Source organism: Cajanus cajan, chromosome 8 (genome assembly GCF_000230855.2).
Source record: "Cajanus cajan strain Asha chromosome 8, NIPB_CcT2T_4, whole genome shotgun sequence".
NCBI classification, from domain to species: Eukaryota; Viridiplantae; Streptophyta; class Magnoliopsida; order Fabales; family Fabaceae; genus Cajanus; species Cajanus cajan.
This window is the reverse complement of record NC_138524.1, coordinates 49,310,614-49,331,990: the sequence shown is the minus strand read 5'-3', so window position 1 is coordinate 49,331,990 and position 21,377 is coordinate 49,310,614. Positions and strand designations below refer to the sequence as shown.

General features: G+C 33.8%; 2 protein-coding genes and 1 long non-coding RNA gene across 3 annotated transcripts; 1 reads left to right on the top strand and 2 right to left on the bottom strand.

Annotated features, from left to right (window-relative positions):
- Window positions 1-3,569: 3,569 nt before the first annotated feature.
- On the top strand, window positions 3,570-5,613 carry LOC109792163 (uncharacterized). Its single transcript, XM_083061580.1, has 5 exons — window positions 3,570-3,721; window positions 3,945-4,140; window positions 4,589-4,912; window positions 4,979-5,071; window positions 5,542-5,613. The coding sequence occupies exons 1-5, from the start codon at window positions 3,570-3,572 to the stop codon at window positions 5,611-5,613; spliced, it is 837 nt and encodes a 278-aa protein (XP_082917706.1).
- A 12,071-nt stretch (window positions 5,614-17,684) lies between these two features.
- LOC145950592 (uncharacterized) lies at window positions 17,685-19,332 on the bottom strand. Its single transcript, XR_014428383.1, has 4 exons — window positions 19,266-19,332; window positions 18,579-18,641; window positions 18,368-18,466; window positions 17,685-17,800 (listed from the first exon to the last, which is right to left on the bottom strand). It is a non-coding gene; the product is annotated as an uncharacterized LOC145950592 (long non-coding RNA).
- Window positions 19,333-19,349: 17 nt separating this feature from the next.
- LOC145950488 (golgin-84-like) lies at window positions 19,350-20,621 on the bottom strand. The gene is made up of 3 exons (XM_083061579.1): window positions 19,954-20,621; window positions 19,591-19,647; window positions 19,350-19,490 (listed from the first exon to the last, which is right to left on the bottom strand). The coding sequence occupies exons 1-3, from the start codon at window positions 20,071-20,073 to the stop codon at window positions 19,350-19,352; spliced, it is 318 nt and encodes a 105-aa protein (XP_082917705.1). The 5' UTR covers window positions 20,074-20,621.
- Between the last annotated feature and the right edge of the window lie 756 nt (window positions 20,622-21,377).

Below are 21,377 nucleotides of genomic sequence, written 5' to 3'. Positions count from 1 at the left end.
TGTATCTAACAAATAATGCAATACAAAGTTGTTTAGGTAATTTTTTAGTTAAGTTTTCTTTATTTTCCAATACATACCTAGGTCACTACATTGGGTACCTTCAACAAGATATTTTAGTTCTTAGGACTAGTGCTTTAATGTGCTATAGTTTTAGTCTTTTTAAATTTTTAGGTTTTAGTTATACACCTAGACTTCACCATGGGGAGGATCCTATCCTTAAAATTAGAGAGTCTAGTCCTTTTAATTTAGAGAATCTTTTTAGCATTTTTAGTAGAACTCCTCTTAGGATACACTTTCCATTTCTATCATATACTATTACCTCTAATGCTTATTTTTATGTTTTTGTTGGTCATGATGCCCACCATGAGGAACCTCTTGATTTGAGGTCAAATCCTTTTCAAGAGGGAGGGAATGATGGAATAACACTAAGGCCAAGAAGTCCAAGAGGTGATGTATTGAAGGAAGCAAAAGGAATGGGTTAGTGTTGAAAAAAAACCATAGGAGGAGTGAGGCCACTTTTGGACCTTAGCTCCTAAGTTCTTATTAGCATAGCATTTATTTTTATTCCTATTTTTTCCCTTATCTTTGATTCCAAAATTACCCTTGTACTTTGGGGTATTTTAGTCATAGAATTTATTTTACTTGTATTTCCAATTTTACCCTTGTATTTTGGGGTGTTTAGGACTTAGAATTTATTTTCCCTTGTATTTCCCATTTTACCCTTGTATTATGGGGTGCTCTAGATGATTAGGGTTTTTAATTTTGGGCTAGGGTATTAATTAGAGGGTGACACATATTTTTGGTGCCTATTGGGTCTATTTTTGGTGTTAGAAAGGCTTAGGCCCAAGTGGAGGGAAAATGTTGCATGGTCTTATCATGCACCTAGATATAGCCAATCTAAACCCAAAGATTCCATCCTTGGCCACCAAGTTGCATCTAGGGTTCATTTGCATTTCATTTGGAATGCATTTGCCTACTCCAAATGCAACCCTAGATGCCTCCCCTCCTATAAATACCCAATGCACCACACCTTGTAAATACTTTGGATATTGAATATAAAGAGAGCCTTTAGTGCCTTTATATCTTTCCTTAGTCACCCTTGGCTATTTTCAGCCAAACCCTATCATCTCCACCTTGAGAGAAACAACCCTAGAAGTGGCCTTCATCATCATGAAGTGAGCCAACCCTAGAGTACCATTCTCAAGTATTTCCTCAAACACCTTCTACCCAACCTTCATTTTCGTCCATTCCATCATCATCCACCCTAAAACCTTGGTCCACCTTTGAAGAACTTGATCCTTGGAGAAGGCGTCCTCCTCCTTGCTCATCATCTCAAGTTCATGCAAGTAAGGATGTCATCACCTTTGTTTGCTCAGCCTTTATCCAATGCTTGCCTCACATCTCCTTGATTCTGGTATGGATGTATATTCTATATTCAGCAGTTTACCTGTACTTATATCTGAAACACTTACACTTGTTAGTAATAAAAATGTGTATTATATTTGTCTCATTCAAAACCTTGCTGGGAATTGCTTTCGTCTTCGTCTGACTTAACAATTATTCCCTCCATCATTTTTCATAGTTATGGTTCATTTAACTGTTCATCTCATAGAGGAAGAAAAACTTGGAGGTCTAGTGAATTATCGATATATGTATCCACTGGAGAGGTAAACATTTTAATAGCTTAAATTTATGATGTTAAATTACAAATATCTTACTAATGCTATCTAATTGTTAATTATTTATTTAGGGAATTAGGTCACTTAAAATCTTTTGTGGGAAACAAGGCACAACTTGAAGGATCCATAGTTGAGGGGTATTTAGCTGAAGAGTCCCTTACCTTTTGTTCTCGGTACATTGAAGATATTGAGACAAGGTTCAATAAACCTAAACGTGTTTGTGATGATCCAATTGATAATGAGACTTCTTTTATGTCCTCTATCTTCCCACAAATTGGTAAACCAGTAGGAGCTTGCTCAATGTTCACTTTAACTCCAATGAAAAATTGCAAGCTCATCGTTATGTGCTCCTTAATTTCACAATAGTCACACCATTTGTAGAGTGAGTAAAATGAGACAAACCTTTTATTATTAGTCTACTTAAAATATAATAGCCATGTGCATTGATTATAATAATTATTTATGTAGTAAATTTAGACAATTCATAAAAAGGAGTTCAAGAGGAAGAAGACCTTTATCTATAGAGATAGAGAAGAAAATCAATAAAGAGTTTGTTGATTGGTTTAGAAAGCGGGTGAGTAGTCATTTAGTCGTTAGATATCTTTTTTTACCATATTTTTTTTTAAACTTTGACTTCCAATTTTTCTAGATTATGAATCCAGACACAATGAGTGAAATGTCTACTGATTTAAAGTTTCTAGCACAAAGACCTTTGGATAATGCAAGAAGATTTACTGCATATAACATTAATGAGTTCAAATTTCAAACCTTGGCTCATGAAGAGGGATTAAAAACACAAAATAGTGGTGTTTTTTTAACATCTAAGACATCATGTGTTTCAAGTAGCGTTGATGGAAACTTAAGGCAAGCAGACTTACCATATTGTGGGAAGTTGGAAGATATCATTAAGATTAACTACTATGGTCGATTCAATGTTATCCTTTTCAAATGTAAATGGGTTGATACTACACGAGATAGAGGGTATAAAAAGGACTGCCAAAATTTTAATTGTGTTAACTTTGATAGATTGATTCATGTTGGCAATTGTGAAGAACATGAACCATACATTGAAGCATCTCAAGCACAAATCGTGTACATGTAGATGATGTAGTCAATAAAGGATCGAGTGTTGTTGTACATATAAAGCCAAGAAATTTATATGACATGGGAGAAGAAGTAGAAGAAAATGCATATGAAAATGAGCCATGCCAAGAGCAAGAGCTTGAACAATTTTCTAGGCTTGATGATCAATATGTATGATTGGCTACAAACCATCTAAATGATAATATAGATGATTGAAGTTTGACTCCTAAAATAGCAAGAAATTCACACTTATTTGACTATATTTATTTACTTTTGCACTTCTTTAAAGGTAATAATTTGACTTGTAAATGTTGTGATTATTTCATTTATTGATTATTTTAAACTTGTTTTAATTTTGATAGTATATAATGTTTTTAATTGTTCTCTATTTATTTTTCTCTTGATGTAGTCATGCCAATGTTGACCCAATTTAGAAATCCACAAAAATCAGCACCTCAACCACAATGTGATGCACCTATAACACAAGCTCCAACAGATTTTGTTCCAGTAATGAATCCTGAAATTCATTCCACACCAAGTGATTCCTCACAACCTCCTGAAGTCCCAACTATTAATGTTCCACTTTCTCATGTATTAACTTCTGAAGTTCCATAATAAGATGAAACTGCTAGACTTCATGTTGGGCGTGAGTCTACACAATGTTGGACTATTGAGGCAATAGGTATATAAGTATTGTATTTTCACTTATAATTATTAGAATATAAACTATATCAAATTTTCTTATTATTAAGTTATTTTATTGTTAAAAACTATGAAGAAACTATTAAGAAGACTAAGGTGAAAGTTATGGGAGTCAATAATTTACCTAGGGAGTTACGCATCAGTGTGGATTTTGATGATCAAGGCCAAGCAATTGGTGAAGCACAAGCCTTGCTTGCAGGATTTCTTGGAACATTGGCAGCTGATTGCAAGTTATTTCCTATGGATTATGATAGGTGGTATGGACCTTCATGCATACCTAAAGCTTATTTTGATGATTGCTTTGAAACAATTTTAAAGATATGATAATTAGTCATATATTTTTTTTTTATTTCTACACTTCTTATATTTTTTCTATCCTTACTTTTTTGCATATATATCTCTATTATTTTGCTTATGCAAGTTTAAATTTGATATGATATTGACAAATTTTTACTTTTTTTAGCCTCAATTTTATTTTAGGATTAATGAAGCTAGTGCAAAACGATATTGCAAAATGAATATAGGAAGGAAATGGGTTGCAAATAGGCAAAGCTTATGTAATGAATTCAATGATCCAACCAAAACAAGAGATGAAATCATAAGAATTGTGCCGATAGGCATAGATAAAGATCAACAGGCTCGTTTTGTTCATTATCGTCAAAAACCATCAACATTGGTACAAATTTGATTGTTTTAAATATTAATTTGTTTTTTTTTTGGCTAATTATATGATTACTATGTGAAATTTTAAAGTTTTAATTTCTTTTCCTATAGGAACTTTGTAGGAGAAATAAAGAAATTTGAAGCAAGCAAGTTATTCCACACACTAGTGGCTCCAAAGTTAATCCTAGAAGAAGAAATGAGTTGGTAATGACACTAAATGTTAAATCTACTATTTAAAAAATTTTCAATATGTACTCCCTCTTTATTTATCTTAGTTGCTAGAAATAGAGAAAGTACCAAGTCGTGGACAATTATATACTGAAACTCATAAAAGGAAAGATGGATCATTTGTAAATGATGCAGCAAAGACTAGTGGTAAATTTTTCTTTAGAAACATTGATTTCAAGGATTGTGTTTAATCTTAAAACTTTTTTATATTTGATTTTATTACATGTTTGTAGGAACAAATTGAAGTAGGTTTGAATCAAAGCACAGTTGATGAATCTGAAGTTTCTCCTTTAGATGTTGTTGGTAGATTGCTAGGACCAGAGCACTCTGAGAGAGTACGATACATGGGATTGGGTGTTGTTCCTTCTAATACATTTAGGAATATAAGACTTTGTATTTCTAGCTTGAGCTCTTCTTCATCTGGTGTTGCCTTTCCATCTTCAAACCAATGGCAAGAGAAATACAACAATTTAGAATCAACTTTTAAGGCCTACATTTTAATGAAGGAAGGAAGGATCCTTGAAGAATTAACTAGTTATTTCACTCCTGAAACACATGTAAGTAATTAATGTGCATACATTATGATATCATATGTGTGGTATCTTTATCTACATGTTCTATAGCATGATTCTGTTGCAATTTTTGGTATTGGTGGCTATTTTGTTGGTTCATACTCTTTGCTTGCATGGTTTATCATGATTCTGCTACAGTTTTTGGTTAGAATGGTTATTTTGTTGGTTCATGGTGTTTGGCTGCATGGTTTGTAGCATGATTTCTACTACAATTTCTGGTTTGGGTGGTTGCTTTGTTGGTTCATAATATTTGGCTGCATGGTTTGCAACATGATTTCTATTGCAATTTTTGGTTTGGCTAGATGTTTTGTTGGTTCAGTCCTAGTTTTGGTTGTTTAGAGTCTGAATGGACTACTTTTAGTCCTTGGCTATTGGGTTAGGAACTAGTTGGCTACTAGACATCTCTGGTTTGGTGTTACTATTATGGTTTTGGCTTAATGGAGTTGTCGGTCTATTGTTCTATTTTTAACTATGGGTTATGTTGCTGGTTACATTAATCGATTGGTCTTTTTGGTCCCTGGCTAATCTAGTCATGGGTATTTGGAATTGTCATTATCATATAATATTTGTAATATATATTTTTCTTGACTGAGTGTTTTTTTTTCTTATTTCAGCCAAACGATGCTTCAAGTGTTCCTAATCCACCTTTGGATGCAAGAGGATCATCTGGTGCTAGCAACCCTTAGTTTGCATATAATGCATTTTGGATTTAAAGTTTAGTATGAGGCTAATTTGATAATGTTATAGATTTTATGTTGTACTTGGATTTATAATAGAAGTTTGAATTATAAATCTTTGAACTTTATGTTGTGTTTTTGGTTATTAATAATGGAATTTCTTGATCCATTTTATGAGTATTTTTTTATATTATGTTTCTTATAAATATCACAAGTGAAAATGGGAAATTGTAATACATGTAAATTATGTGATTAAAATGAGTATAAAAACTATTATACACAGGAAAACTTGGAGGATTAGAAACCCCACAAAACTATATTGATTAATGACTTCTATAGTTAATGTACTATAAAACCTCCATTAAATAACCTCTAGTGTTAGCATGTTTCAAAGCTTCTACTAAAAAAAACCTCTACAATTAGCGTAGCTTTAAAACCTCCTTTAAAAACCTTTATAGTTAGTATAGCTTTGAAACCTCCTTTAAAAAACCTCCACTATTAGTGTAGGTTTAAAACCTCCTTAACAAAGTTGTCGTTAAAATACTTATAATACCAGAGGTTTCTGAAAAACGCTGCTAATTCCTTGCGGCGAATGTAACTGCAAAGATTTTTTGAAACCTCTGCAATTTATTTTGTGGAGGGTAAAAACCTCCACTAAACGTAAAAATAACCTCCACTATTTTGCACACTTGTTGTAGTGAATATAAATATTCTTAAAATAATTTAATTTATTTTTATTTTTTGAAAAATGAGATGTTACCCTTTAAAATCAATTTCCATTTGACCAATTATAAAAATTCAATTTTGTATCTGATTTTTGCACCGGTGAGTTATAGAAAGTAGAAAGAATCAAAGAAAAAAGACATTTGAGAACTAAACATTACATTCTTAGTAATGAATTACGTACAGGTTTATCAAGGAACCTTGAGCCATTAGTGTCGGCATGAAAAATGTTTTGAGTATTATGTTTGATGTAATCACACAAAAATAAATTGTCAAAGTCTCCTTATTTATAATTTTTATAGTCTATCAATCAATATTAAAGATTTTGGCATTTGTTCAACAACTGCCTAGGTATTATAAGTAGTTACTTGTTCGAACTAGTTTAGTAACTTCTTCTCATAACTAATAATAACTGCTTTACATTTTGTCACATTTTCTCAAATAATATGATAACATTTTGAAATAACTGTTAAACTAAGGTGAATGTAATTGTCTATTATGTTGTAAACGATCTTGTTGATGTAATAACTGTCAAATTTCTTCAACATAATTTCAAGAGGTAGCTAAAAAATATACTCTTATTTCTTCTAAATCTTTTATGGCCTTTAAACCACAACTCTTAACATCAACAGAGAGCTTAGTGCAACAAACGATTTTAAAAGTCCAGGTTTCAAGATCAGTTATGGTATGACCGATGTTAAAAGTGGTTAATTTTTTTTAAAATAATTGACTTGTTTTAGGAAGATCCCTGAACAAAACCTGAAAATTAATAAAATACCAGACAATTCATATGTTTTCAATGGACCAAATTACATACAAATGACAAGAGTTGGTAAATGTCAACCATATATAAAATCAAAATGTTTTTAAAATATATGTAATGCATAAATGTGTACATAATAAGTTAAGTAACTTACAAAGTATTATGCATCCTAAACTTCAAAATGAGTAAAACTATAAAGATAAGTCCTAGCTAGTCAATGTTTCAACGAAAAAATGTAGCTTAATGGTGTTTATGTCTTCTAGCGACAATGACGATCGATCTATAAACATCTGTTAAGAAAATTTAGAACAATTAGAAGTAACTCACAAAACATATGATAAAATGTAAACTTAAAATAAATTTTTTTAAAATTCTAAAATGTACTTCAACCCACCCAGATACTATTTGTGAATCAACAATAGTATGCATGGCCTTCATTACATAGTATCCACACTCATAGTTTCCTTTTTGCTTATGAGACTACAAAAAGAATATAAAAAACAATTTTAGTCGTAATGGTAATTCAAAATAAAATACATTAGAAAAAATATCATTACTAAAATAAAATAACTTACTTTGAGAGACCCAAAACATTTTTTTCTTCAACTTTGAACCTTTAAGTATATGGTATCCTTCCAAAGCCCTGATGATAAAATGACATTATTATTATATTTTAAAATAAAATGTAATGATCAATAAAATAAAGTAGTTTTTTTTTAAACAACTTACTTATCTAATAATTGTTTAAAGTCCGCAGGAGGAGGTTTGTGCATCGAACAAATGCATATAGATATATTATCCATAGGACAAATAATCAAAAGCTGCCAATGAGCACCACATTGAGAAACTATCAATAATAGACAATATATTTTTAAAAATTTTATAATAAATTATATACAAATAGACTTACTTAGAAAAGTAAGGAGCTAAGTAAACTTTTTTATTTGAGTCAGACATCCAATTTTGGATGTAAGCTTGGATTTCTTCTGTCTTGTTGTCACTTTTTTGGATTAACTCAGGTTCCAAAAATTCATAAATGTGATCATTCCCTTTATCCACACTCAATTTATGGATAAATCTACAAGGTTATTAGAAATAAAGTTAGAAAAAAGCAACAAAACAAAATTAAAATTAATTCAAATACTTACAATAACCATAATTGCAAAATTGATATGTTCAACATACAGTGCCCATTTGTAATCTATGATATGTCGCTCTGACTTATATACAAGGGTACATTACTACTAAAGACAAACACTTTAGGAACCCAAGGGACCTATTTGGGTCGATTGTCATCTTCCATATATGCAACTAATCTCCATAGCCTTTTTATCGGAGTTAGATTCTAGAATGGGTAAGCATAGCCTTTGGTGGGACAACAACATCCTATTAAACAAAGTACAAAAATAATGTTATACTAAATTATAATAAAATAACACCAAGTTAAAATTAAATAGTTAAATAACTTACCTCCATAGATATCAATTTCACCAACCTGTGAGGCCATTGAAGGAAGGTATTTAGGGTCTGTCCCGTCGTTTGAACCTCTTGTGTGGGCACATGAACTCTAGCCTTTGGGTTTCTAACATCCAACACTAAAACCCTGACCGTATCATTTCCTATGGTTTGATGGTGCACAATGGACCCCAACATGAGAATCCTCCCTATGCCGACAAGATTGAGTGATCCATCAACAAAAACTCACATTGATTAGATGTACCATGGTCAGTGGTAGAAGTAGAGGGATTTGTAGCTGCACATGAACCTTTTGTACTCACATGTGCAACAAATGGTTCAATTGGTGGAGTATTCTGTTAAAGCTATTGGCTAAGTGACTACATATACTCTTGTAGTTGCCTTTGCATGTCCTCTTTCAACTTCTTATTCTCCTCTTGTCGCTGCCTTTTCATCTCCTCTTTTAATTGGCTTAATTTATCCTCATAAGTTGCTATAACCTAAGAGACCTTCAATTCCACCAACTGGTCCACCAAGCCAGATGAATGTGAAGATGATTGTGGTCCAAAGTAAGTTTGCAAGGTATGACCTCTACCTACTGCCCAAACTCAACCTGTGTACTCGGGCTTCCCAATGGCAATAGTGAGTATACCTTGTCGTCCATGGGAAACAAAAGATCCCTATTTGGCTTGCTGATCTAATATATCCTATAATATAAGACAAATAAACAATTTAACAAATTCTTATCAATTAATATGTTAATTAGCATCATATGAACAATAAAATTATACTTACTATCTTGCTAACAATCTCGTTTGCTGCTTTAGTTGTAAACTCGCTCATTTTTTTTATGCAGGCGAACTTCCATAATTCATGGGGTGCAGGTAGAGATGGAGGATCACTAACTATAGTGTCATCTTGGCTAGCCCAACGCTTCATAGCCTTCTCCTTTATGATCTTCTTCTTAAGCCATTCATAACCCCCACGAAACGTCACAACATAGGTTTCATTCTTTGCCTGAATCTCTTGTGCCTTCTTTCTTTTTTCCTACAAAATTATCATATAATGAGATTAAGGGAAAAAAATAATATTCACAAATACAAAAATGGTAATGCATATAATCCTAACTTACCAAAAACTCCTCACTCATTCTAGACTCTATAAATGCGTTCCACGTCTCTTGATCTATAATGGGATTTTCATCACCAGGAAATAGTCCTTTCTTTTTCCCAAAAATATACTTGTTTGTGAGGGTGGTTTTATATTGCCTCTACCTCAGAGGGTCTTCCTTCTCATCCTCTCTATGTTGGAAATGTCCCAAGTTTCCTACATTTAAATTAACAACGAGTTAATACATATTGATATCCTAATCAAATTTAATAATGAAAATTAGTATAAATAAAATTTACCATAACATCTGTCCAAATATGGTTTTTGACAACCTCCTCTACATCATCCCAATTGGGAAACAAAATAGAAACCTTGGTTCTAGCATGAACCCCCATTGTACTCATAAATTGGGCAGTTGAATCCCCTATAGGTTGTCCAGTGATCTTATCTATATCAACATGTATCCTCTCTCCATTGAGGCGTTTGTCTGCAACATTTTTCATTCTAGTGGGACCTCTGAATTTCTTCTAGGTTGTAGACTGTGTAGAGGATGTAGACTGTGTAAAGCTTGAAGTAGAGTCTTAAGGTTCATCCATATTTACCTATTAACACAAAAAAAATTATAAGTCATTAGTATAAATTGAATTGCTAACATGTAGTACTTAATTGACAACCAAAATATTAGTATAAATAAAAGTTAATAAAAATAAAAAATTATAAGAACCTATTTCGAAAATATGATCATGTTGGAATGTTCTCCCATATTCCTTCCTAATGATCGTCACGAGTGGCATGTATATCGTCCACATCGTCATCTTCATTAAAAGTTGGCAGACATGTTAAGAAGGAAGGAGTATCCATAATATCGATTGAATCCCCAAATTCGTCACTGACATTGTTACTCCTACCTTGCAAAACAACTGACCACCTATTATTAGATGGATTAGCAACATAAAATACTTGCTTTACTTGAATAGCCATGATGAAAGGCTCTTCCTTATGACCAACTTTATTAAGGTTCACCAAGGTAAATCCAAATTCATCAATTTTGACACCACTATTACAATCAACCCATTTGCATTTAAATATAGGTACTCGGAATAGACCGTAATCGACCTCCCATATGTCTTCAATAACTCTGAAATAGCACATGGACGTTGTGATAGGGTTCTTATCATTTTTGGTTGAGAATGTTATAGATTGAGCAACTATCATAATCCCACTATTTTGCGTGGTACTTTTGTCATCTTGTGCCTTTGTATAAAATGAGTAATTGTTAATGTCATATCCGCAAAAAGTAAACACATCAAAGTTAGGTCCTTGAGCTAGGAATTGTAAAGTTTCAGAAACATTTAAATCTGTCCCAACATTTTTTTTGAACCACTCGGTGAAAGTCTTGTTATGCTCATTCAACACCTATTTTTTAGGCATTCGAGGGTTGTTTCTCTTCACTAAGTCTTTGTGGGTATTTAAATAAGGAAGAACCTCATCGGTGTTGTTCAATATATATAAATGTGCTTCAAGAACTTCTTCTCGTGGCATGCTCCTCAATTTTGTGCCTATCGTACCCTTCCTAGTAATTCGTTCCTCTTGACGAGTCTTAGGAATGCCTATTGATTCAGCTTGGGACATGTATTCAGAACAAAACTCAATTGCTTCCTCTACAATATACCTTTCTATAATGGATGCTTCTGGATGATGTTGGTTCTTCACATACCCTTTCAATATCTTCATGTATTACTCAATTAGGTACATCCATATCAAAAAGATAGGACCACATAACCTAACCTCTCTAACCAAGTGGATGATTAAGTGAACCATAATGTCAAAAAATGAAGGAGGAAAATACATCTCCAATTAACAAAATATTAGAACAGTTTTATTTTCTAACTCATCTAACTTCTTCGAATCAATTACTTTGCTGCATATGCCATTGAAAAATAAGCAAAGCCTAGTTATGACTTATCTCACATTTTTAGGTAAAACGTCACGTATAGCGACATGAAGAAGTTGTTGCATTAGTACATGACAATCATGAGACTTCAAGCAAACTAATTTCAAATATTTCATTGATATTAGACTTTTTACATTAAAAGAGTAACCATGCGACATTTTGACACCATGCAAGCACTCACAAAAACTTGTTTTCTCCTTTTTTGAAAATTTGTGACATGCTAGGGGCAAATATGTTCACTTACCCTTAGATTATGGATACAATTGTTGTCGTATTCCCATGAGTTGCAAATCTAGACAGGAGTTGAGTCCATCTTTTGTCTTGCCCTGAATATTGAGAAGTGTGCCAATTACACTATCACATACATTTTTCTCAACATGCATGACATCAATGCAATTTCTAACATCAAGAACTTTCCAGTATGGAAGATCAAATAATATCGACCTCTTCTTCCATATGCTTCTTTCTTTGGGTTGTTTTCCCTTCTTTCCAAGTGCCATATTTAAACTCTTCACTTGTTCATAAACTTGCTCACCAGTTAATGCAATAAGAGCAATGTCATATTCTTAAAATCCCTTAAAAGCTTTTTTTAACCTTTGATATGGATGATTAGGTTTAAGAAATCTTCGATGGCCAAGGTAAACTGTCTTCTTCCAATTAAGTAGTTAATGGTATTCTTCGAATTAAGTAGTTAATGGTAACAAGTGTCCTCTTCAGATATAGGGCAATCTTTATGCCCCTTAACACTGTAGCCGCACAATTTTCCATATGCTGTAAAGTCATTGGTTGTGCAGAACAACATGGCATGCAACCTGAACAACTCACCTGAATACTTGTCAAACACATCAATACCCTCCTCCCACAACATCTTTAAGTCTTCAACCAATGGACTTAAATAAATATCAATGTCGTTTCCTGGTTGCCTTGGACTAGAAATCATCATAGATAGCATTACATATTTGTGTTTTGATGCACAACCACAGAGGTAAATTGTAAATTGTCAACAAAACAGGTTATGAATTATGCTTAGTACTTAAATTACCAAAAGGATTCATTCCATCCGTAGCTAGTCCAAGCCTTACATTTCTTGGCTCCTTGCCAAAATCTGGAAACATAGAATCCATTTTTTTTCCATTACAAGCAATCTTTTGGATGCCTACTTCCATCACACTTCCTTTCATCTCCATGCCATCTCATTAGCTTTGCGTCATCCTCATTAGCAAACAGACGTTTTAATCTCGGAACAATTGGCAAATACCATAAAACCTTCTCTGGAGTGGAAGAGTAATTATGTTTTGAATCATAATAGAGTATCATATTTAGTTATGTTTCTAAATCAGAACAAAGTAGTTAAATGCTAGTTAGTATAGTTACATAAAAAATATATTATAAATTATCTACATAAAATCACTACTCTTTCTAATTCAACTATTTTTGAATCTTAAGATTGGGTGAAAAATTTTGCAACAGCAAGGCTAAGAAAATGTTGGGCATCAAACTGCATCCATTCAACTTTCTCCTGACACGAGATTCAATACCCTTTGGTTCACACCAAACTTGGCTTGGCGACGATCTTGCGATCACTTTTGGGGTACATGAACTTATTCATGCGCTTCTTCCCGATCTTCATAGAGATTAAGGGTATTACCTCTCGATCTTTCATTTTTAGCGTCTGATCTTTTCTAGAGAAGCGAAACTCTAACGGATAGAGTAGATGGTCCAACTACATGACTTTTTATTTTTCATTACTTCTATGGTCGTGCCTCGTGGCACGACAACACCCTTACTATTGAAATGGTTCGTTAGTAGAGATATTCCCACAAGTGCCCCTTTTTCCAATGGGACTATAATTCCTATTCTTATCCCTTCATTCCCTCTTTTGATCTATCTACATTCCAGGAAATTTATACACTCCATGGACGGAGCAAAAGTTCATTTATTCCAAAAGTCTCTTTCGTACAACAAAATGCAAAGGCGAGCAACAAGAAGAATATAAGAAAAAGAGAAAAAATAGCTAACAACACAATGACATAACCTAAAGATGAAGATTGAAAAGCATAACGATAGAGAATGTCAGTCTGCGTAGAGAATAAAGCAACAAAGAAACGTGGTTGTTACCTTGATATAGTAGTCTTGCAAAGAGAATGAGATGTTAGAGATTGTTAGGTCTTCTCACTAGTAGAAAATAAGCATATTACGTCACCTCTTTTACGTCGGAAATACGAAAATCCGACGTAAAAAAATCGCGGTGGCATTTTTGTAATTTTTGCGAACTTTTTTACGTCGGACCTGGTAGGTCTGACATAAAAAGTCAAATCTACGTCGGAGGTATGTTGTGTCCGATGTAGATTTGACATTTTACGTCGGACCCTACCAGGTCCGACGTAAAAAATCCGCATCTCCCCTTCAAAACAAGCTTTACATTAGCGATTTCAAAAATTCCTTCTCCCGCGCGTTGTGTAAATCTCTCCGCCTCCTACTCCTTCGGTCCTTCCTTCCTTATAATTTTTCTATCATTTCAGTCTACGTTCATACAACAAAAACAAGCAGTTTTCGTTCATATGACAAAAACAAGCTTTGAGTAAATAATCTGCATCTCCCCTTTTTTCTTGCTAATAGTGTTATAGTAAATGTGTATTTTGTACTTATTATGTGTGTTCCTTTTTATATTTTGAGTAGGAACAACCAGTGGCTGAAGCCAAGCCTGAGGAGAACAGAGAAAAGAAGCCAGAGGAAAAACCAGAAGAAAAGCGAATTCTGGGAAGCAGAACGAGCCGTTCTGCTTGGAGAACGGCCCGTTCTCCGTGCTGAACGGGGCGTTTTTCTTGGAGAACGGCCCGTTCTCCAAGCAGTACGGGCCGTTCTCCAAGCAGAACGCCTCGTTCTGCAGGGAGAACGAGCCGTTCTCCAAGCAGAACGACCCGTTCTGCTGCATTCATTTTTTTATTATAAATTTTTATGACTTTTTTACGTCGGACCTTGGCATGTCCGACGTAAATTTATGTCGGTTTTCGCGCCCCAACGTAAATTTACGTCTCCCGCTTCTACGTCGGAAGTTTTTCTGACGTAAAAACCCCTAAAATGACCGACGTAAAATGTGTATTGTGTACTAGTGTCTATATGAAGAAACTTGACTCTTACGGCCACAACTGAGTCGTTGAGAACGCGAGAGAGTAAAGGAAGGAATGGAGGGCCTAACAGAAATGAGAACGACGAGCCTAGATAGAGAGATGAGAGATCGAAGGCAACAGAGCACACACAAGAGTGAAAAGAGTGAACGAGTTTATTCCTTGAGTACGTTATTTTTAAAATCGATTATTTGCCAACCAATTTTATATGTATTATACAAAATCGGTTCTTAAATAACCGATTTTAAAAGTATATTTTTTTAAATCGTTCATTTAGGAACTGATTTTGTATACTACATATAAAATCGATTTAAAATAATCAATCTTAAAAGTAGCGTTAGAGACCTTTTAAAATCGGTTAAAAGTTAACCGATTTAAAAAATAGTGTCATTATTTACAAAATTGTCATCGCGTCACTTTTAAAATTGACTACTTTTTAACCGATTTTAAAACCCTGATTTTAAAAATGATTTTTGCACTAGTGAACAAAGAGCATGGGGGGACTAGACCAAAATCCATGAAAAACTAACAAAATCCTAAAAGATGGAAGACCACAACGATTACAAAAAGACTATATTCTGATAAAAGACGGCATAGAGTCCCACCAAACAAATCCATTCCTATGAGCTAAATCATGAGCCACCAGTCTATCTACACACTAATTGCCTACCTTGAAAATATGAGAAGATTAAAACTGCATCTTGGAGTCTGAAAGCAAACGATGTTTACATCTACTATGAATACACCAAGTGATGGAATCATGCCTAGGAAGGCAAGGGGTGACACATTGAAGGAGCCAAGAGGAATTGGTTAGACATGAAGGTTTGGACCAGTCAAGGCCCAATGGGCCCGATGGGCCTAGAAGGCCCAATTTGAGCTTCACATGGGCCATCTCTTAATAAATCCATTTTTCTTATATTTTGTACATATTATATTAGTATAGGTTTCACATATTTTGGTCTTGTATTTTGGACCACATAGAGTAGCATTTTTGGGTCATAGGCTTATTGGGCTTAGTTTTGGGCTTCATGGGCCTTTGGGCTTTTGGTACCCAATATTGGGCTCATTTTCATTTTTGTAATTTTTCCTATTCATTGTATTCGATTGACCATTATATTTAGGTCTTTAGATTAGGATTTAAGGAGGATTATTAGTTTAAGTGAATTAGGAAAAACTAGGTTTAATTTAGCATGTATTTAAGTTGCATTTTGAGTCACATGGATGGTGCCACCTTGGCTGAACATGTGTGACTCAAATTCAACCCTAAATGCACACTAAATCAAACCTAAATACACCTAGAATCAATGTGAACCGGACTTGCACATGTGAGTTAAGTTTTGAATTCAAAATTCAAAACTAGGTTTAATTTAGCATGCATTTAAGTTGCATTTTGAGTCACATGGATGGTGCCACCTTGGCTGAACATGTGTGACTCAAATTCAACCCTAAATGCACACTAAATCAAACCTAAATACTCCTAGCATCAATGTGAACCGGACTTGCACATGTGAGTTAAGTTTTGAATTCAAATTCAAAATTTGAATTCAAAATCTGGCACCACATGTGAAGCCTCCACATTGGTGCCAAGTGTCCCTAATTCCGGATCCATTTAAGCTTCCTCCTTCACTCATTGTATTCACTTTTGACATATATGAAATTTGAGAGCTTACTTCAACCAAATTTCGTCCAAAAGTCACCAAGAGAGAGCCATCACTTTTTAGAAACCCTAGCTAGGTTTTCTACCTTTTGAAGTGAGCTTTCCTTTGTTCCTTAAGCTTGGATGCTTCCATCCATAGCCTAGGAAACCTTAGATCCGAAAATCTTCCTTCCTTCAAGTGTCTTACATTCGGATTTTGAGCTCCATTGAAGGGGTCCAAGCTTTGGTGAATCCGAGGAGAAGAACACCACTACAAGAAAAATCAGCATTATCTACGGAAAAAATTCGTATATAATGATGAAAATCCATAGATAACTGATAATTATCTATGGATTATCTACGGAAAAAAATTCGTAGATAATAAGGTCGTAGATAACGTTATCTACGGAAAATTTTCCATGGATAACGTTATCTACGGATTTTATCTACGGATATAGAATTTATCTACGGATGCGTTTATCTACGAAATTTATCTATGGATGCTTTTTTCTACGGAAATTTCCGTAGGTAACTTATCTATGGAAATTTCCGTAGATAAGTTACCTACAGAAATTTCTGTAGATAAGTTATCTACGGAAATTTCCGTAGATAACTTATCTACAGAAATTTCCGTGGATAAGTTATCTACGGAAATTTCCGTGGATAAGTTATCTACGGAAATTTCCGTAGATAACTTATCTACAGAAATTTCTTCCTATTTTTAATCAGGCAATTCTGGTTTCCCAATTTTGATCCAACCATCAAAATATCTAACAACTCAGATTCGCCACAGATTAAAACAATAAAAAAAAAAAAAACAACAACAATTTCTCTTCGATTATCAACACAACTACACAAGCACCAGCAACACAACTCAAAAACAAGATCCAATCAGAAAAAAAAATGTAACCATTAACTGATTGTTCCTCAACTGGAAATGGTTTTACCAAGTGTTTTTACTGTTATCAATATAATTCATGCATGGTGAACAATAAAAAAAAATTACTAAAAGGATTTAATTGTCAAAAAAAAAATCAGGAACAATTATCAATTGACCACTTAGGTGGTTAATAAGTAACCATTAACTGATTGTTCCTCAACTGGAAATGGTTTTACCAAGTGTTTTTACTGTTATTTAACCCCAAAATTAGAAACAAGACAACTTATATGATAAAAACTACAGAAAATGATGCAGTACACGAGGACGTTACTTGAAAATTTCACTGGAAATGCAGCAGTATGACCATTAAGTCTAAGTTTTGCCCACAAAGAAACACGAAGGTTTTATTTATTTCTATATCCAACTGGTGAATTTAAATTTTATTCAAGAGAATATTAAAGGAACACATAATTATTACCTTACGTGAGTAATGCTCAGCATCCCTCTTCATGGCAGCCATTTCAACTCTCATTTTTTGCATTTCAGCCTGAAACAGAGAAACCAAACGTATCAATAATGGGAAGTTCAACTTGACCTGCAAGACAGGAGGTTATTATCTCAAATAAATTTCACACGAAAATAATTAAAAAAAGCATGCCTCTAATGAAGATAGCTTGTTTTCAGCTATGTGCCCAACCACAGCCAAGTTCAACTATGACCATGGAAATTTTTTCCTCTTGCATTTTCTTTTGATAAAAGAAATGGCATTGAGGTCTAGTATCAGTAGTATGTATTTCAAAAGAATCAGAGGGACAAACATAAAAGTAGTAAGTGTTTCAGTTATGTAAAGTAGCAAAAACAGGGGGAACGGTCTACTTCTAAACAGTGACATTTAATATGCATAAAAGATAGAAAATAATCAAAATATGTGCTCTAGTTATATTTATACAGAAAATCGAAAGTGCTTTGAATTGGTGGCAATAAACAACAAACGACATTGACTCTAAATATGCTATACACTTATCGATAAACTTTGTACACAATATGAAATATAAGGAAACCTAATAAAGTTAAAAAAATGGCCTACTTTCTTCTCAATAATCTGTTTAAATACCTGTTTTACTTGATTTGCCTCTTCTGGTGACTTTTTTTGTTCCCGGCGCACACGGGCTTCCATGTCTTGTAGTTCTTGATTTAAAGTTGCACATTCAACCTGATAATAGATGTTACCAAAAACATTTTAGCAGATTTTTCTTTCAGAATAGTAATCACTAATCAGCCTTCACATTCAAAAAGGAAAAAACGTTAACTATTTATTCATGTACCTCAAGAAGTGCCACCTTCTGCTCAAGTTCTGTGGCTTTAGCTGTCCTCTCATCTGCTACTCTCTGAAGAGAAGCAACTAATAAATCAATGTTTATATTTAACCTAATGTCAATAACAATTCCACAAGCAAAAGAGCTTGACAGGGGGAACCAAAGCAGGCTTGTTATTAACTCCTGATTTATCATTGTGGAATTGTAACTATTTCTCATTAATATTTTTAATGGTAAATCAGATATCTAAAAAAATTAAATAGCAAGACCAAAAAGCACCATTGATGACAATATGATGCCAAACTTTATCAAAAAAGCTTGAGGGAATGTAGTCAGACTAACATAGAAGCATTGAACAAGCTGAGATGGTCATACCTCCTATTTTCAAATTTAATGTGACCAAACACGTAACATTTCTACTAATAAAAATTATTTTATAATCATCTCAAGACTCAGTATACAAAACTCTTCCCTATTCTTGGATACCCCAGCCTGTATTCAAGCATACTTTCATGCATACCAGGACAATTATTTCGATATAGAGTTGTATATATGACCTTTCTATTGTTCTTCTAATAGTTGTGTTAATGAAGTAAAGTAGTAAACTTTCTAGACTTAAGATAGAGAAGGGGCAGCTTTGCATAATATGATTTGCATCCCATTTAAAAATTAAACCATAGCAAGTGCTTACATTACCTGTATCCTTGCAAGTGCAGTGGATGACTCAACTGCTCGGTGCTCCAATTCTACTTCTCTTTCCATCGTAGCCTGTTATACCAATCACAGAATCACTAAAATATAATGAAAAACACAGAAACTTGAGAATAAATAATTCAAGTTGCAGACCTTTTTGGTAGCATTATGTGCAGCGCGCTCCTCTTCTGCTCTTCGCTCAGCAGATGCTAGCTCCTCTCTTAGAGCCTAAAAGATCAGCAGTTTTAATATGCAAACAGCTTCATCACATGAATGGGAAATATTGTATAATTATAGTAATCTTACATGGATCAGAGAACCTACTTACCTGCATCATCCTTGTTTCTGTTAGTTCTCGATTTCTCATCATTGATTCCATGCTTGCCTGGTAAAATATGACTAGTGTTACTCACAGTAAGAAAAACAAGACCGTGAAAGAATAGAAGCATATTTGCTTCAACAACATGAAAGACAAATCTACAATCTACCCTGAGAAATATAGCATGGGTAAGCAGATGCAGTTGCTTGGCAATCATATTCATCAAAATGAGAACCACGCCCATATCTTCACTGATTTCAGTCCCAATAACTGATATAAGAGAATTGTAGTAACTTAAAAAGACAACAACCTATTTTTTTTAAATCAAAACCTTTATCAACCCATATAACATCAAAGATGAAACCAACTTACCAGATCACTTCGCTCAACAACCCACCAGAGTTGTCTCCAAATGTCAAGATTCTTCTCAAACGGAGTAAGTACAAGCTTCTTATTCTCCTCAAGCCTGAAACACCACCACACCACCAACATAAACTAAAACCATCCACAAATCCTTTACTCGAGCAAACAGTCAAACTAGTCCCTCAATTAATGTCAGACATATTAAACACGACAAAAATCATATAGGCAATCGTCAAGCTAGTCCCTAAACGCACGTTCATTGAAGAACCTAAACCCTAACAATCAGATTGTAGAGAACTAACCTCGCTAAGCTGCGACGCCAAATCAGAAAAGCCTGTGTTTCGCTGTCATGAAGCTCGTCGGTGGACATGTGGGGGGTCCACGGCGGGCGGCGGGGGACTCGGAGGCTGGCGGCGTGGAGCGCCTCCTCTCGCTTCTGCTGCTTCCTCAATTCTTCCGGCATCGCTTCGATGGGAACGGAGGCAGAGTCCCTACAATAAGAGAACGATAAACAATAAAGGAAAAACGTTACAGAGCATTGGCGGAAGGAAGAGGAGAAAGACTGACAGGCTTATGAGGGTGGTGGAGGCGGCGGGGAGGGGTTCGTTGGATTGCTCGATGATGGCGTCGATGTCGGAGACTTCAGTGTAGGATTCGAGAACCTTCTTGCAGTAGAAGCGGGACTTTTCCTTGCTCTGTTGGATCATGTGGTTGTGCTGCCTCACGAGGGCACGACCTAGCCCTATTTTCTGGATCTCGTCATGCTTCTTTCCCATTGCCTCTACACAGTGTTGATTTCGGTTTTAGGGTTTTGGATTCGTATTTTTTGTTGCTGTAACACTAACGAAGAGCTGTCAACGTGGCGGGTCCGGATTATTTGGCCAGTAGAACCAACATATCGGTGTGTTTGATTTAAATTTAAATTTAAAATTTAAAATTTAAAAAAAATGAAATTTTATATTTAAGAGATAACTAGTTTTTTTTTAACAATGACACCCTATATATTTATTATATATAACTAGAATTTATAATAAATTATATATATAAATAAATATTATGTTTAAAAATATAAATTATATTTAAAAACTATATAAATAAATATTATTAATATATAAATTATATTTTAAATTTATGATAAAAATTTATATTATATTATAATATTTTTTTTGATAATTTATTTTTAAAATATAAAAATTTAATACATAAATAATTATAATAAATAAAAATTAAATTGGTTTGAAGACTCGTCAATGATCTTGATTCTCTTGTAAGTAGGTTATTGAAAGTTAAGTACTTTCCTAACATGAATTCTTAAAAAACTCTTTTGTTAATTTTTTTTCTTCTAAAAACTCTTTTATATAAGATAGAGATTTGTGTTTAATATATAAAAAGTTTATTTATTTTTCATTATTTTAACTCCACTTTCTCTTTAA